Here is an 18,362-nt window from a genome sequence, read left to right as displayed (position 1 = left end):
TGGGCAGGGAGCAGTCACCAAGAGTGAAGCACCTCTTGCTTGGCTCAGGGCCAATGTAGCAGTTATGCAGAATGGTCTGTTTGAGTCCATTTGATGAAGCAAGACGCTGTTCTAGAGGCAATAGATAGGACAAAAGCACAATATCACTCCAGTCACTTCCAGGAATGTCACTAGTTGAATGTGCATTCAAAGAGTCACTGTGTGGGTCTGGCAGGTTGGCATGAGACTGAGTTTGTCTGGCTCTACGTTTAGTATTGAATATGAAATACCACATTCCACAGTCATTTTTGTTGTTGATTATGTATCAAACACCTGTTTATTTCTGGGCATGTTATTCGCAGGGACTTCAAATATATCTGTCCTACTGTAAGCATTAGATTAAAATTGGAAAATAAACAGGAACAAAAGCATGTCCTTATTTAAAACAGGAGTACTTTTAAAACAATTTTTAAAAATCCAATTTAATATTTAAGAAAATATTAATGTAACCGCTGCTATGAACAGAGGGGATCTATTTTTGCATTTATTACTTTTATTCATCTACCTTTGCAAACAAGACTAAATAGCCATGAGATAATGGTTCCTCCACTGTGACTTAATTCTGTTGTGTTGCTTCTGTGACTCTGTCAGGGGGACCCAGGTTCCTACGGACCTCCAGGCTTCCCAGGACTGAAGGTAAATGTATCCCATTCAAAAGATAACCATGTTTTCACGGGTAAATACAACAATGCAATTCAGTATCATTGGGAGTTGTACTTTTGCATGTAAACGCTTATGGAACTGAAAAAGTAGATACATCCATATTATGGATTGCAAGAAACTGTGAGTGTAAAATCTGAGGCAAAAACTGCTGCAACCCAGGAACATTGTTTAGAATGCACAGTCTCAGTGAGCGTGTGTTATTCAGGTTAAATAAGGATGAGCTCATTTGTCCCTCCATCACATTAAAAACAAAGCCTTTACATCCACAATGCCATGGTACACGTGAGCAGCAGAATGTTGAACCTGTACCTGATGCTGGAGAATGATACTGTGTACTAAGTGAGTGGCTGGAATAATTGAAAGGGAAAGTAAGGAGGGAGAGGGGCGAGGGAAAGGGAGAGAATCCCAGTACCTACAAAACTGCTTCACAAAAAATAATAAACATAATTTAAAATATAAATAAATAAAACATGTTTTTGCTTGTTTGTAGGGAGAACCAGGGCTTGTTGGAGAGCCCGGACTGCTCGGATTTCTTGGCCCTAAGGTAAAAAGAAAGTGAAATTGTTTGTCTACATCCCTCTCGAAAAGCCCTTCATGTTAATTCATGTATGAAAAAGCTTTAAAGACATTTTAAAGATTTTTGGAAGACACGGTTATTTAATTCATACAGAACATTGCGATGCATGATGATCAGGTCATTGCCACCTTCCATGAATCTGTCTGTTGTACTTTTGTGAAGCTTGGAGGTCAGTAATAAAGTTTTAAGAATTCCATGGACTGACACAGGATTGAAAAGAAAAAATGGGATCCCGGAAAAGGAACCTCTATGACTTCTCATTCGGCTATCTGGCAGGGCAAGCCACGAGGGCATTAAATGGACTCAATCAGGGAGATGTTTGTTGCCAAAATAAAATGTAGATTCAGGTCTTAGGACAGACTGTTGCAGAATGCTGAGTTGCAGATATTATGTCAACTGACTTCACTGAAGGATGTGGAACACTTCTGTTGGAATGGTACTTTCCCTTTTGCGAGAGCCTTTGTGAGTTTATTATTGACACGTATTTGTAGGTAGCTGGATGATGCTTCTTTATTGTTCCCCAAATCACATGAATTGCTCATTTATCTAGGCAATAGTCAATCTTGTGTGAATGCACACATGGTCCCCTTTCCGTTCATTGTCAAGCAGTGTGAGAAAGTCCTGATATTCCTAAGTGAACATGTGCATGATTTCAGGGAGATCCCGGAGACCGCGGGCAGCCCGGACCACCAGGTGCTTTGGTCACTCCATCTCTTCCAGTCAAAGGTTTGCGTCTTGTTCAGTTCTTCTGTGGGTCATGTGGAAATGAGACACCAGTGGCTGCTGCAGAGGGCTCAGGACGAGAATTTTGGTAGCTTACACAGTAGGCTGACTACATATGCAGTTTCAGATGTGCCTCTTGACTCCCTTCTAGAAGCAGAAGATGTTAAATTTCCTTTCAATAGATAAGCCACATATTGGGCTTTTTAGAATGCCAACCTCAGAAAGTCATGACTTTCATATATATATATGCTCAAACACATAGTAGGTACTGTATCTGTTTAGCCTCCACTGTACTAACACCTACCAGATGCTCCATGCACCAATAACAAAGAAAGCTCCCTACAAAGTTCCTACATCTGCAGGGGAAGGGCAGCCACAAGCATTTCCATCTAGGATATTCTATTTTAAATATGGCAAAAAAATTCAAGTATCTTCTTACAGCCTTTACCTGGCCTTACCCAAAGTCAATTCTACAATTCTTGTATATGTTTGTTTACTCACATGTCTCATCATCTCTGGCAGGTCCTCCAGGGGATCCAGGCTTCCCTGGTCGCTATGGAGAAATGGGGGCCACTGGACCACCCGGTCCCCCAGGTCCACCAGGCAGGCCTGGGGAATCCAATGCAGGTATGAATCCACCAGCTTTTCTGCCTGCCACATTTTCTACATCAGAATCTGCACTGTGGTTCTTTTTTTCTTTTCTTTTCTCTTCTCTTGTTTTTTCTTTTCTTTTCTCTTCTCTTCTCTCTTTCTTTCTTTCTCTCTCTTTCTTTCTTTCTTTCTTTCTTTCTTTCTTTCTTTCTTTCTTTCTTTCTTTCTTTCTTTCTTTCCTTTCATATAAGAATACCATATGGCTTGCAGTATAGACATAGTATATTAGCTATTAATATCATTACTCATATTTGGCCCAAATCTTCAGGACCTTATCTTGAAGATATCATCTTTATAGCATGACGTGAGGAATAAAGATAACATTTGCAATAATAACTGATGACCATTCATTTAACTACATGCTACGTTACTGATGACCCACAGGGTTCCAGTTGTCCACTGCTGAACAGATGACCCACAACATAGTAATCAGTGCATTATTCCCTCCCTTTGTTTGCAGTTCAAGAGTTCAGGAAGAGCTAAGCTGAATAACACTGACTCCGAGATTTTTCATGTGATTGTAGTCGCATAATGGCTGGGATGGACAGAAAGGCCTGGCTAGGGCCCTCTGCCTGCATTTTGCACGTAGTGTCAGAACCTTCCTGTGCAGGTTCTGGACTTTGGCTTCTTGCAGCATGGGGGCTTCAGAGCTGTGCGCCTGCTTCTGTAGCAACTCAGCACTGTTTTCCCAAGTGCGGGAGCTCTCAGGGAAGAAGCTGTCTTCTTCGAGAGGAGTCAGTCCCTCCTCCCTCTACCTCTTGATGGTGAAATGTCAAGTTTCTGCAAGAGTGCAAGAGGGCTGGGCTGTCCTTGCCGCCATTTTCCATGGAGACACAGTGACAAGGCTTGTTTAGCAGCAAGCTGTGAGAGTCTGTTGCTCTCCTCTGAAGGCTTGCCTCAGTCGGGGAGCCAGAACACCAGCGAGGGAAGTGGGTTGTCCAGTGCTGCCAGCGTTTACCTGCGGCCGCAGTGTGCTTTTAGACCTCATCTGGATGTAGATGATTCTATGAGCCTACTTTTTATATACTAAATGTGCTAACTTGCTTATTCCTAGTATTCTTACTAAATTATTGGTGTTGAAAAGATGGGAAAGGATCTGAAATAGATATAATATTATTTTCCAATAACCCTGAGAAGTTGGGGCGTGGAGAGTAAGAAATCCCCCCCAAATCTGTTTACTTCCACTTACACGCATGTTTCACAGGAGGCTCATGTTGGTTCGGTTGTTTTGGAGCTGTGCTTTTCTTCCCATGTGTCAAGCCCAGTCTAGTAATGTTCCTGGTGGAAAAGCAAACTTGATGCACCACCTGGTTTTTTCTACTTCTTGTGACATTGTCATCTAGAATAGGTTTTATTTGTATAAGAACAGTTTTATTGAGAGTTCACTGACATAAAAAAATGTGTAACTTCACGTTGATCACTTGATGTTCCAACATATGTTGTAAAAGGATTTCCGAACTCTAGTTATTGGCGTGTCTGCCACTTTTACATAGTCATCCTGAGTGTGAATGTGTGTGTGTGTGCTGAGGATTCAGTTGAAGACTTAGTCTCCTACCACTGTCAGGGTTACATTATAGAATTGTGCATCAGCATTCCCATGCCATAGATTAGGTTCCCAGAACTTCCCTGGCACAACTGTGTCTTGGCACCTTTTGACCAATATTACTTCATTCAGCACTTCCTACAGCCCCCTGGCAGCTATCATTCTACTGCCTGTATTTGCAATTCTGCAGATAAGTGAGATCACAAAATGCTTCTCCTTCTGTGTATTTTATTTTGCTGAATAGAATGTTCTCCACCGCCATACTTAATTTCCTTTAAGAAGTCGATGATCTAAGGAAAAATGTACTGCTTTTAATTTCTTCTACAGGAACATTATACTGAGAATGAGTTTTCTGTTCTTGGCTTCTTTCACAGGCATGAAGGGACCTCCTGGCCCACCTGGGTCTCCTGGTCTGCCAGGACTTCCAGGGGCACCTGGTGTTCCTGGGAGACCTGACTCAGCTCCAGGGAGACCAGGGCTGCCAGGATCACCCGGCCCTCCTGGAGCACCAGGACCGCAGGGACCCCCAGGATCAGATGGTGACGTATTCCTTATTCCCATTCATTATTGTTTGTGCTCCCGGGGACACTTATGGTATCGTTAGAAAATCCAACTTTCAAAATCTGTTAGAAGCTCTATGTCATGAGCCAAATTAGAAAATTAATGCTCTTTTATAAGCAAATACAGTTGTGAAGCAGTCACACTGATTAAAGTATGTACGATTATTTGAATTTAATAGAATTTTGTAAATTAATACAACTTTTAAATACAGTTTTGATTTTTATTGGTATCTGGCATTTGGTTTGAGGGTCAAACTGTCCTATTAGGCCTGTTTTGAGGGATTCAAATCCAAAAGCAATACTCCTTTCATTCCTTGCTCTCCATAGGCAATGAGTTCAACCCCAGGATTAAAGCTGTATTTATTATTTTCAATGTATTTGCAATGCTACTTCTAAATGTTTCAGTTTGAGTATTATCTTTTGACTTCTCCCTACATCCGCCATCTACCCAATGTACATGTGGTCATTTTCCACTTCCCTAAGCTAGTGGTAGACTAATTGGTATAGCTTTGCTTGCATATTTATTGTGTACATTGAATGGTTGTATACATGCAATGCGCCGAGCTACATCATGGAATGTAGTATTCCTTTTCCAGCACAGCATTTAGCAAATTGTCTTGTTTCCTCTTTGTGTATGCTCCTTTGGTTTCCAGCATACATACTGTTAACCTCAAATCATGCAGTATTATGTAAATTTTATCACTATGTACTCCAACTCATTAAGCATTCTATCAGTATTATCTCTGAATAAATTGCTCCTGGAGTGAAGCTTGCTTGCTTTTTTTTTTTTAAATTTATTCCAATTAGGTCAGGTCGCAGTTTTGATCTGCTGTTCCGATGCTCTCTTGAGAGCTCCCTTTACGATTGCCCTTGGAATTTTCTCATCCCCTGCCCCCCTTACCCTGTCTGTATCCTGTTTTCCACAATGCGTATCACTGCAGTGGTCTCTCCCCTCATTGTACGGCTCAGCAAAGGGTGTGAGCAAAAGGGGAAACTTGGAGAAATCATACTTGTCTGCAAATGACTTTCTCTGCTGAGGTTGATAGTCTGGATGAATAGAAAATTCTAGGTTGGAAATCCTTTATCCTCAGGACTTTTCAATTGTTCTCTGGCCTTCAGCATTGCTCCCAGGAACTCCAACATGTGGGTACTTGATTCTTTCAAGCTGAGGCTTTATTTTATTTTATTTTTTTGAAAGCTTATAGGACTTCTCTGATGTTCATGTCTTAAATACTACAATGAGTTGCCTTTGTGTAGATATAATTTCACTTGCTGCTCACACTCGGTGGGCAGTTTCAATCCGAGAAACTTCTTCCGTAAAAAAAATTCGTAAAGCTTCTCATTGACACATTTCTCTATTCCTCTCTCCCCCCTTCTTTTGTACTTTATATGTTGTAACTAATCTTATTATTTTATAACTAATCTTGTATGACTGTTTTTTTTTCTGATCTTTATTACTCTTTGCCTCATTATTTCCTTAATATTCTGGGAGATTTATTTAGATTACACTTTCCTCTCCTGAATTTTAAAATTTCTACTCTCATAAAACATACACTATTTGCATAATTTTTAAGAATTCAGTTGTTCTTATTCTCATGAAACATTTTATTTTGTGGTCTGCATTTTGGGAAGGAATACCTTTTTCTCCTGCTTCTTAAATTATATTGATTCTTTGAAAGTATTCTTACTGCATTCTTTTCTTCTCTCCAGTTCTTGCCGTTTCTGTTATTGTTGTATGTTGTTGTTTGTTGTTGCAGTTTTTGAGAAGGTAATCTAACAGTCTAATCAGTTCTTTAATAAATCTCATCTTGAAGCTCAAAATCTTCATATTCAGGGGAGAGTTCTGGTATGAATTTGTTTCCTGCTTAGCTTTACCCATTGTCTGTGTAGAAAGAAGCTGGCAAAATCCTTCCACAATGTTTTGATGCTGGTTCTTCCCTTTCCTTTATGTATGCCTTTTTCTTGTCTTACTATCTTCTGCTGGGATTTGGGCAGAGTGTAGAACTTATTCTTTGCATCTTATCTGTCCTTTTAAGCTCAATGTATCTGAAATATTGCTGTTGCAAGCCCTGCTGTAAGCTCATTTTTCATTAACTAGTGATTGATAACCAAAGAGGAGAACATCTTTGACATACTTCGATGCAGTTTTTAAATGTTTCTGGAGGTTGGCTTGTTTCTGTTGTCCATGACTTTGTTCTCCAGCCCACTAAGTTAATGCTGAGACTAAGGATGACTTTACAAATGATTCTGCTGGGACATCCATGCCAGGATTACTACTTGGGCTATCTCTGTTTATGTTCCTTTAACACCGAGAAAGAATCCTAGGGAAAGAATGGAACAAATATTGGGGGGAGCTTGTTGGGGAAGCATAGGAAAGGCAGGTATGAGTACAAAGAGGCTTGTTCTATAGAAAACATTCATGAGTTGTATGTGATTCTCTCTGCCCACCCTTTTCCCACCACATAGTGATATACTGTACTGCTGGGTGCCCTGGACCTCAAGGAATAAAGGGAAGAATGGGTCCTCCAGGAGGAAGAGGCTTGAAAGGAGAAAAAGGCAAGTATGAAACCAAGGCAGAAATCTTGGGCACAACCACAAGGGGAGGTCGTGTGTGAGCTGCGTAGTGTGACACCTCATTCAGATTTGTTACTCACTTTGGGTAACCCTGTAAGTAATACGCTTCATTATTTGCTATGATGTGGTTAAAGTTCACCCAAAAGTCAAAACTTTGTATGCCAGGGTATAAAGGAGACACTTAGCCTGCTCTGAAATTTGCCTCCATACGGTGACTCTGCCCACGAGGCTCCCTCGAGAGCTGCAGACACGGTACTGCAGTGATGCTCCATGGCACTTTTCCTTGGTGGGTCCCATGTTTCCACAATTGATCAGTGTCGATCACTCTAAATTGTTGGGTGTCTTCCTGATCTGGATTAGGCATGAGTACAGACACAGGGTGTTCTAAGTGCGAGTTGTGACTCAGCTTCCCGGTGGTTAGCAAATGCCTTGGTGGTGAATTTGCAACTATGATATGTAAGGCACCTATAATCGGCCATCAAATAGCTTGTCTCCTCAATCAGGGCTTGTGCTGTAAGCAATTTTTATGTATTTTAATTTTATTTGGGTTTTTCAGTAATGCCGATTAAAAAACTTACAAATGCCAAGCTGCTTTTTCAGTACTATTTAGAAACTAGCTAGTCCCCATTATGTCAGGATTTTTATTTTAAGACAAAAAAGAAAAACAAAAAACGAAAAACCACTCTACTTACTGAGAAATGAAAAACCCACCTAGTATGGCCCATGTCTGGGTATTCCGTGCCACAGTCCCTATTTCACATATTCTGACAAGCTTGCATAAAGAGTTCTTCATATCAGATGCTTTCTGGTCTACATTTGCTCTGTGGTTTTTCTATTGTATAGTAAAACTCTCACTGGGAATTTTGCTCTGGAAATGTGACAAACTTGCTTCTTATCTTCTGTCTAGGAAACAAAGGACTCTGTGACTGCAAGCCTGGTCCCATGGGTCCCCCAGGACCACCAGGATTTCCTGGGAGACAGGGCAGCAAGGGGGACTTGGGACCCCCTGGTTGGCTTGGTGAAAAAGGAGACCCAGGCCCTCCTGGTGCTGCAGGATCTCCAGGGCCTCCAGTGAGTAATACTTGCCAGTATCTTTTAAATTAAAAGAGACAAATGCAGAATTGTGCCTGTCTTTAATATATAGTAATATACATATATATATATATATATATCTCCTTTCAACCTGTAATCAATAATACCTTGCAAAAACCTGTATTTAGTCTTCCATCAAACTATCTATCTACTCATAATTCCTTTTATCAACTAATTAGCATTTATTGAGAGCCCACTACATTCCCAGAACCTGTTCCATGTAGGGAGACACAAAAGGGCTTACAACATGGTCTCCACATTTCTGGAGCTTCAAAGACACCAAGCAGACATAGTATGGCAGATGGAGATGAAGCCCACCAGCATCTAGTGTGGCTTGAGTGGGCAGAGTGAGGGGCAGGACAGGAGCAGGTGCAGTCAAAGAGGTGGTGGGAGGCTGGGAGGGATCGCAGAGCACCGGCTCTGTGGGTGAATGAGACTGGAACTTTTTAAAAATTTCTTTATTTTTGACAATCTTTACATGGTTAATTCGGACACAAAATGTCGAGGACTACAGGAAAGTGGGTAAAACTATTATTCCCACATTCTCTTTTTTTCTGTATCTGGTGTAAAGGGGGAGATAAAGGGAGAAGCCCCACTCAGACTCACCCATCCCAGGTCCCTGATGTGAGGCATGTTCTGAGGGTCCAGCTTAAGCAGTTTTGATAGTTCAACAGTTCTGAATTGCTGCCAGCCTCGCTGTTCCAAGCACAATGAGATCTCTTCAGAATCTACTGGCTGACATAGTTTCTTCATGGTTGGGGTTCTGAGATCAGCAGTTCAGTTGGAGGGATCCCCAAAGAAACTTCATCTGAGGTGATCCCAGACCTGATTCTTTTGTGTAATTGCAAGTAAAGGGCCCGGCACCATCTGTCACCTCATTTAGCTTATGCACATGCTGCTGGTGGTTGCAATTGCAGGGTCAGTTCTGTTTCCAGCCCTGACTTCCACACGAACCAATGGGTGTTGCAGTCCAGCCCGATCCTGCCCACTTCATATTCAGCCCTCAAGCAAACCAGTGGGAGCTGCAGCCTAGTTGGGGCGACTCTCCATAACCCTCACCAGGCCTCCCCCTACCCTGGTTCCCATGCTTGCCATTATGTACAACAGTCTTGTTCAGTCTGTCCCACTTCCCATTTAGCTCTTGTACATGTCAATGGGCATTGAAGCCTAGTTCATCCCAACCAGCCCCACTATCCAGCCCACACATACTGGCGGGTGCCGTTCTGTCCAGCCACCCCTGCCCCAGTCCTGGTTTTCATGCTGTCCAGTGGGAGTGGTAACCCAAGAGGGAGGTGTCTACTATGTCCGTACTAGGCCACTCCCACTTCTGGATCATGAATATTCCGGATGGTTCTGGAGTTTAACTTGACAGATTAGCCACCAGTGCCAGAATCTGCTATCTGATGCTGGGGCAAAGCCCAACCAACCCTCACCTATTCTGCTTTATATTTGCACCAGTAGGGACAGCCAACCAAGCCTGGCTCTTCCCTGGTTTGGCTCACATGAGTTCCACAGGTGTTGTTGCCCTGCCTGGTCTGGTTTGCCCCCATTCCAACTCACACTCGACAGTGAGAGTAGCTGTCCAGCAGGGGAGCCCTCCACATTTGAAGTCCTTTTTCTAACTTGTCTATTTGTACTTAAAAATTTGTCTCCTCCACCTTTTTGCTGTCTCACAGACACTGTTATAAACAGGATGCCACACTGTAGTGATATTTCCCAGAATACTGAGCTGTGTAGAGCTATTTTTCTCAATATTAAATGACTCCTCACCATTTAATCCCACTGTGTTTTTGCGCTCTCTGTGTATATTTCTGGCATCTTTATCATTACACGCTTTAGGCGGCCATTGAGTTTTTTTCTATGCTTGCCTCTCTTTCTCTTTATATATAGCTCAGAGCTCATAAATGAATGCAAACCAGTTGAAAAGGTAATTATACTTATTTGAACACATTGTTAAGATTGTATGAAAATAAGACAAGCAACCAGCATCTGTATGAGCCAAGTTCAGAGTTGGCTCATTTTCCACCCTTGCCAGTTGCCTGGCTATGCGTTTTTCATTGCTGAGGTCATTAGACATGCAAGCTTAAGCTGAGTGCTGTGTTATGTGCTGCTTGACTACTCATTGTCCCAACGGTGTGTTTCTGGATCGTGTGGTTTACTATTCAATGACATGAAACACTTAAAAACTTGGGTCAAATAATCCCATCTTAGAGAACTGTCCAGCTCAAAAGATGATCTTATCAGCCAAAATTAGTTGTTTACTTGTATGCAGAAAAAAAATATATTGGTTATATCAAAGATACTATTCCCGCTCTGTCACTACTACTCTCTGTATTATTTCCATAGTTTAATCATCATATACTTATCTTAAACATCCATCTGCAATTTTTATGGTTAGCACACCCTCCCCTTTCTCTAATTGTACATTACAAAGCCCCAAATAATTGAAAGTTTTTCATTGCAAGTTTTTAATTGAGATAAAGACCAATTAGAGGTGGCACAGTCAAGAGTTCCTGTGCATTGTCTCCAGAGCTTTCCTTAATGACATCAGCATAACCATTCTTTTTTTAAGAAAAGGATTTATTTATCTTTGGATAATTGAAAGGCAGTTACAGAGATAGAGAGAGGGGAATAGGAAAGGCAAGAAAGGGAAAAGATGGAGATATCTTTTATTTGCCAGCGTACTCCTGAGTTGGGTGCAACTCCTTGGGCTGTGCCAAGCTGAAGCTAGAAGCCACCAGGTATCCCATTCCTAAACTCCATTCAGGTATCCCACGTGGGTGATACGGGTCCAATTACCTGCTCTTCTTCTGCGTCCTTGTTAGGTACATGATAAAGAAGCTGGGTCAGAAGTGGAGCAGCTAGGACCTGAACCAGCGCTCTGCAAGCCCCACAGGCAGTGCATTAATACACTGTATCATAAGGCTGACCTTGAAACATTCCTGCTAACTCCCTGCATTTCAAGAGCCTCTGTTTTACAAGACATGGCACCTTGGAAAGGAGGGAAGAGAATGAGATCAAGAATGCCAAACCAGAATCTTTTTTTGTTGTTGTTGTTATTGGAAAGGAAGATATACAGAGAGAAGGAGGGACAGAGAGGAAGATCTTTCGTTCACTGTTTCACTCCCCAAATGGCTGCAATTGCTGGAGCTGAGCTGATCCGAAGCCAGGAGCCCAGAGCCTATTCCTTGTCTCCCACATGGGTACAGGGTCCCAAGGCTTTGGGCTGTCTTTGACTGCTTTCCTAGGCTGCAAGCAGGGAGCTGGATGGGAAGCAGAGCAGCTGGGATTATAACCAGTGCCCATGTGGTACCCTAGAGTATGCAAGGCAAGGACTTTAGCTGCTAGGCCACCTGCTGGGCTCGAGCCAAACCAGAATCTTAAACAAGATTTAGGAGGGGAAAAAGCGAAAGATTAGATACACATAAATGGGAATAACTTCTGACCCATCACAAGTAATCTAATTAGTTGCTCTGATTTGTCATCAAGGGACAGCCGGGTGCCGCTGGACCACCTGGCAGCAAAGGAGCAAAGGGCAACATGGTTGTACCAAGGGTTAAAGGTGAGTGTGATTCATCACTTAGCACTCTGTCATTTTATGAATGACATATGGGCCAATCTCTTGCTCTAATTTCCCCTGTGACTACAGATCAATTCTGTGTAACTTACAATTGTTGATTGCTTTAACAATATTCCATGTCCTTCCTAGTGTCCTATGAATATTGGGCTTCAAACCTCATCTCTTACTTAAAAAGAGAAATGATCCTTTGGTTATAGGTTCAAATGACCTTGGGGATGAACTTGGGTTTGAAACACTAGCTGCTTTGACTTACCTCAGGCTTATTTATTGCATTGTAGTACCCTGTGTTAGTCAAGAATCCTTTGCTTGTAAGTGACAGAAACTCAGATTACAACAGTTTGGGAAAGAATTAATTTATTGACTCTACTAATCAAAATGAGAAAAGTCAGATGTAGGATTTAGTGTGAGATAATTAGATCTGAGGCCTCTCACCTGGAGACTCTACAGCTTTTGTATTTCCTCATGCTATTGACATTTGCTGCTGCCACGCTGGTTTTCTTTGAGCTGTGGAGTACACGCTTCCAGGCAACTGCAAGTTCTTGCATGCATTTTTTTCAGCTCCACTTAGAAATGTAATTTCAGATAAAACTGATTGGCTTAGGGCAAGTGTGCACCTGTAGACCATTCCCCACTTCATGTGGACAGGAGAGCAAAGCGTGATTTTAACATTCCACAGGCAGGAAGAGGAGATTGTATGATTGGATTATCCAGGTACCCCCATCCTGGTTGGAATGGAGAAAAAACATTCCCCAAACAGAAATTCTATGGGTTTTGCAGTTGTCACTTTCCTGATCTGGCTGTGGAATGGTTTAATAACTCTAGGCAATCGGGGTCTTCAGAGTCTCAGAGAGTCGAGTCCAGGCTGGTGTCCCATTACTGTTTCCCTTTTTCCTTCTGCCTCATCCCCTCCTGATGAAAGCATGACTAGTTTTTGAACTCCATTTTAAGGGCACAAAGGAGAAAGAGGACCTGATGGGCCACCAGGATTTCCAGGGCAAGATGGACCACATGGTTGGGATGGACTTGGTGGAGAGAGGGGAGCTCCAGGACTCCCAGTATGTATAATTCTATAATCCTTTTACTACAAAATTTTACTTTCTTACATAGTCACACAAGTATCTGTTTTCTTCAACTTAGTGAAGCATCAATATCTTGCGAGTCAGTCGCCCTTGGTTCTCTGCTACCAAAAGATGATTTTTACAGTTGATCCTGTTCCATAATGCATGCTACATCCATCAGCTTGCCAACCATAATGTAGAAATATTGAGAGCTTTGAAAAAGGAAAGAACCAAATTGTGATTATCAGAAACCCCTTCAGACAAAATGCATCTGAGTAAGAGATGAGAGCTTAGCTACTGGGTTTGATGGCGATCTTGCTGGCTTTTTGGCTGATACCTAGTATGGTAATGATTCTACTTTAGACATCGTCTTAATTTATTCTTTCAGTTAGGAAACTAGAAAGCAGTGCTGTGGAGAGGTAATTATCAATCAGATTCATCCAATTGTGCAAAACTGAAGTGTGTTTATAGATCAAATTGAGAGAGGAACTTCTAATTTACTCACAGGGTGTCCTCCAAGATTCATTAGACAATCCAGACTACATGTTTATCATAGATCACAAGACGTTTAGAAGCCCAGAAAACATGAACCTCAACTTGCCATCAGGGTAGTTGTCTGAAATTCCTTGCATTTGAGAGCCCTTACAACCATTCATTCAGTTGGGATGCAAGAGGTTGAGATCCACACACAGCTGATGTGGGGGAAGCCCTGATGTGACAACCACATTCCTGACAAGTCTGTTGTCTCCATAGCACAGCATTGCATGACACACAAGGAACTTGCTAGTGACAGAAGCCACCACTCTAGGATAAACCAACAGAACTCCCCGCTGACTTATACTGTGCCAGCTCAGATGGCAAATAGGCATCCATTGAACCATAAGTAGTGTTGCTTGGGAACACTAGTGATGATCTAGAACATTCACATGGTCTAGAACAGCTAGACATTTAACTAAAGGTCAACATCTCATGCCTAAGGACAGAGGGTTCACTAGCCCTTTGCCCACTAACCTGGAGAGTGAGAGTTTACCTATTCACATTCTTGTATGAATGCAGGAAAGCAGGCTCAAATACTTAAGAAACAAACTCAGTTGGCAAGCCCATCCTCTCCCTTGATATACTTTATGATATTTGATGTCAGAGAGTCACTCTGCCTAAATATACACTCATATCATAGAAATGTATTACAAATATAAGACATTAAGAATCTATGTTAAATGCTTTAAGTTCCATTTACTACAGGGGAAATACTGGAATTGCAGCTTTTTTTTTTCTTTAATGTTTGTATGTAATGATTGTTTTATGTTCATGGACTTTCAAAGAATGGTAATTGACTCATGAAATGAATCTTCCCAGGGAGATCACGAAGATGCAGTCCCAGGAGATAAAGGGTTTCCTGGACCACCAGGCCCCCTGGGGAAAGCAGGTGCTATGGGACCTCCTGGCACAGGATTTCCTGGCCCACCAGGACAGAGAGGTCAACCAGGAGTTTCAGGCCACCCGGGTTTGAGGGGTCCTGTTGGCTTGAAGGGTCAGAAAGGTAATTTTGAATATGTTTGTTGTGTTTTTGTGGCAGGACATTAAATGAAATCATAGAAGTTAAGTAAGCCTATTCTGGTCAATGCAGTAGTAATGATGTAACAGCCAAATAAAATTCCACTGTCACTGTTGAAGAGTTGAATGTTTTCAAATAAATGAAATTTGCATAGCGTAGTCAGTATTTAAAACAGCTTCCTAAAATGCCAACATATCTCTGTTGTTTCATTTGTTTGACATGCCAAAATTGCTTTTTATTAATTTTCTGGAATCAACTCACATAATCTATGTTAAAATTGCATTTCTATTCACAGTATCTTTTTTTCACAATCTTTTAAGTTAATGCTGTGCATTTTAGTTTTAAAAACATTTACAAAACCATTACACACAAAAAATCATTTGTAAGCATTCTAGGAAGAGTTTTAAATATATTCTTGTATGACAATTATATTAATTGCAAATACTAAAGTGACTTTCAGGATTGTAGCTAAAGTTTTTTAAGAAGATGGCAAAAAAGAGGTCCATTTAAGATTTGTAGTAGGTAAGTATACCTTGGGCTTTGCTGTTCATTGTGAAGTTTTAGAATACTGCTTTGCCAACACAGACAGACCAACACCTTAGTATTTGATAAAGTGTAAATTAGTGCAGGACCCAGTCACATGTAATGTTTTTATTCGTCTCCTATGTTTCTGAGATGAGAGTACGTGAGATAATACATTATGAGCTATGAAGACTGTTGAAACAGTACATGGAAAGTGCATACTGCAAAAACATGCATTTCAAATTTTTTCACACTGAAATAAACTTACCTTTAAAAAATGTGTTTATAAGAAAAGCAGAAAGAAAAAGGGGAAGAGGGAAGGAATGAAAGAGAGGGAGAGAGGTGAAGAGGCAAAGAGACAAATGTGTGAACCACACACGATGCTGGTTCACTCCCCAGTGCCCAGAGAAGCCAGACAAAGTGGTGCCAGGGAGAAGGCGGGAGCCGAGAACCCAGCCCGAGTCTCCCACGTATAGCAGAGACCTAAGCACTGAAGTCATGTCTCGTCAGCCATCCCCCACTCCCAGGGAATGCATCGTTAGAGCTGGAGGAAGCAAAGCCAGGACTTAAGCCTGGGCACTCTGTAGGGTTCCTAGCATCCCAAGGGACCGTATTAACTACTGCATTAATCTTCTACCTTAATAAACTTGCCCCTTAATTCCATCTTTTTTTCCCACAAACTGTTTGAAACCCTCTCATAGTATTTTTTTTTTATTATTATAAAAAAAGAAACATTCCGTTTCCCTTGTAAGGAACAAAGCTTTGGAATCTTATTTTCCTCACTCACTGAAATGGGGGTGTTACTAAAATGTCAAGCGGTAGGGAAGTGAGTGTCCTGTTGATCTTCGCACCCAGGCCAGTCTGTTCCTGCACCCAGCTTTCCTTCGTCTGCACCAGGAGCTGTGTCTTCTGATGTCCGTGCTGGATGCTGGCTGCTGTCTCATGGCTTGCCAAGGCTTCTGATTCCATTATCTAGTTACCAAAAGGTCAATGCTTACATTATTTTTCAAGATTATTAAAATGGGTAGTTCTCAGAATCGATATTTTCCTTATTTCCATTACATTTGTAGGTATTTTGACTGTTGAACATCAGATTTTAGAAAAGGTCTAGAAATTTGATATAAAAGCAGCCTGATGTGGGAGGAGCCTTTTGCTTTTAATTGTGTATAAGTTAAATGAAAGTATCTCAAGCAGGTTGTCTTTCAAAGTAACATCAGCTTGATCTGTCAGTTATGTGAATATTGATTTCATTTTTTTGTTCCAGGTGACACAATTCTTTGTAACATAACCTACCCTGGTATGCCAGGCCTTCCAGGATTTGCTGGACCTCCAGGTAATAGCAATGATTAGTGTGTTACACATTCCCCAAGTGAGAGAGTTGGAAGGATAGACACAAAGCTTCAGATGGCTCCTTAGGTCATTTCCAGAATCATGTAAAGTCTGAGGAGCGATGACACTAGGGGAAAACAGTATCTGTTGTAATACATTATTGGACTTCTAGTGTGTAAGTATGAATATACTACAGATAGCCTTTAAAAATCTCTCTGCAACAAAAACTCACCTTGATCTGAACGCGTGTTAATTGCTTGCCATTCCAAAACTCTAAAACCATGCCTTTTTTTCTACCCCAGTGCTCCAAGAGTGAAAAACCAGCATTTGCTCACAAATAGTACGTTACACTATAGTCAACTTCTGACCAGAAACATTATGAAAAGTTTCCAATGCATCCATGCTCTTGTCTGTACTTTCTTGCACCCGCTTCATTTGAATCAAACCCAATGTTATAAAAAGGGCTTTGTTTTTAAAAGATTCCGGACGCAGTGCAATGGCCTAGCGGCTCAAGTCTTCACCTTGCTCATGCCAGGATCCCATATGGGCGCCTGTTCTAATCCTGGCAGCCCCGCTTCCCATCCATGTGGTCTGGGAGGGCAGTCAAGGACAGCCTAAAGCCTGGGGACCCTGCACCAGTGTGGAAGACCCCAAAGGGGCTCCAGGCTCCTGGCTTTGGATGGGCTCAGCTTCAGCGATTGCGGCCACTTGGGGAGTGAAACAGTGGACAGAAGATCTTCCTCTCTGTCTCCTCCTCCTGTTTAAAAAACAATGTCTTCAGGGTTTACTGAAACTGATTCATTACGAAGCAGTATTCTAGCTATTCAAGGAGACATTTCGTGTCCACAAAGCATTTCCAGGCTGGGTGACCAGGGACTCTCTAGCGCCCTCTGTCATCATCAGAGTGTTGTGCAACAACTCAAAATCTCCATGAGTCACAAGTACTTCTTTTCTTTCAGATGGGTCATCACATGGGTGGGGGATCAGCTGCTCTGAGGTGGCCTCTGTTGGCTTTGTTCCTGGCCCCATGTTACATTTGGGTCTGCAACACAACATGAAGACCCAGCTGCACCAAGTCACCTCACATCTTAGGTTGTATCATGGTCATTAACATCCATGGTTCAACAGCAAGTCACGTGCCTTAGCCCAAGGTCAAAGGACAAGGGAGCACAGTCCACTCTTCCCAAGGCAATGGCACTATAATATCAAGAGGATGAAGGATTACTGGCTTACTGTGTGAATATTTGTTTTTACTTATTGGTGTCTTTCCTGGTTGGTAGTTGTGCTTTCTTTGAGATTCATGACTTCTAAAATCCTAAAAAGCACAGGAAATCACAGAGGTTGTGTTTTTTTGTTTGTTTGATCTGTTATTGAAACAGAAATTGTTTTTGGTCTTAAATCTGGTGCTTTCTGGTCAGGTTAGTTTAGGGACCTTACTGTAAGGACGAAGTAGGTGTACAGACTTGGTTCCTCCAAGTGCATCTGAATGGTTGTGTGTGTGGCCTCAGAAGGAATCCTTCCTTGGTGTGATTTCTTAGAAATGACCTTGGCAAAACGATTCTCTGACAAATTCTTACATACAGCACATGCTCCTAATGTGACGTGCAAACCAGGGAAGGGCAATGTTGTCACTCCCACAGAAGGGGAATAATCTAAGAAGGCAACATGGGCTTTGTTTTTTCAATCTCATTTGTTTCCATTTGATTCTTGCTTAATTGAGGCTGGGTCTTACTGTTATTGCTTAGGTCTAAAGGGATTCCCAGGGCCCCCGGGTGCTCCAGGTCCAAGGTGCTTGGATGGGCGGAAAGGCCAACGTGGCCAGCCGGGAAGATCGGGAATGCCAGGTCCCCCTGGTAAGTGAAATGCCATTGTTGCTTTGGGACTACTTCTCAGGCA

General features: G+C 41.9%; 1 protein-coding gene across 1 annotated transcript in view; it reads left to right on the top strand.

Annotated features, from left to right (window-relative positions):
* Positions 1-18,362, top strand: part of COL4A4 (collagen type IV alpha 4 chain) — a 98,493-nt gene that overhangs the window by 33,435 nt on the left and 46,696 nt on the right. The window contains exons 15-26 of the mRNA XM_040982775.1: positions 631-675; positions 1,193-1,246; positions 1,936-2,005; positions 2,525-2,629; positions 4,571-4,735; positions 7,223-7,312; positions 8,238-8,401; positions 11,912-11,984; positions 12,951-13,057; positions 14,417-14,600; positions 16,402-16,470; positions 18,212-18,319. Of these exons, the coding sequence (XP_040838709.1) occupies positions 631-675; positions 1,193-1,246; positions 1,936-2,005; positions 2,525-2,629; positions 4,571-4,735; positions 7,223-7,312; positions 8,238-8,401; positions 11,912-11,984; positions 12,951-13,057; positions 14,417-14,600; positions 16,402-16,470; positions 18,212-18,319 (1,234 nt within the window). The remainder of the gene's footprint in view (positions 1-630; positions 676-1,192; positions 1,247-1,935; positions 2,006-2,524; positions 2,630-4,570; positions 4,736-7,222; positions 7,313-8,237; positions 8,402-11,911; positions 11,985-12,950; positions 13,058-14,416; positions 14,601-16,401; positions 16,471-18,211; positions 18,320-18,362) is intronic.

This window comes from Ochotona curzoniae, unplaced genomic scaffold (assembly GCF_017591425.1).
Source record: "Ochotona curzoniae isolate NIBS_2020 unplaced genomic scaffold, NIBS_Ocur_1.0 contig_3643, whole genome shotgun sequence".
In the NCBI taxonomy this organism is placed as follows: Eukaryota; Metazoa; Chordata; class Mammalia; order Lagomorpha; family Ochotonidae; genus Ochotona; species Ochotona curzoniae.
This window is presented reverse-complemented; position numbering and strand designations above follow the sequence as displayed.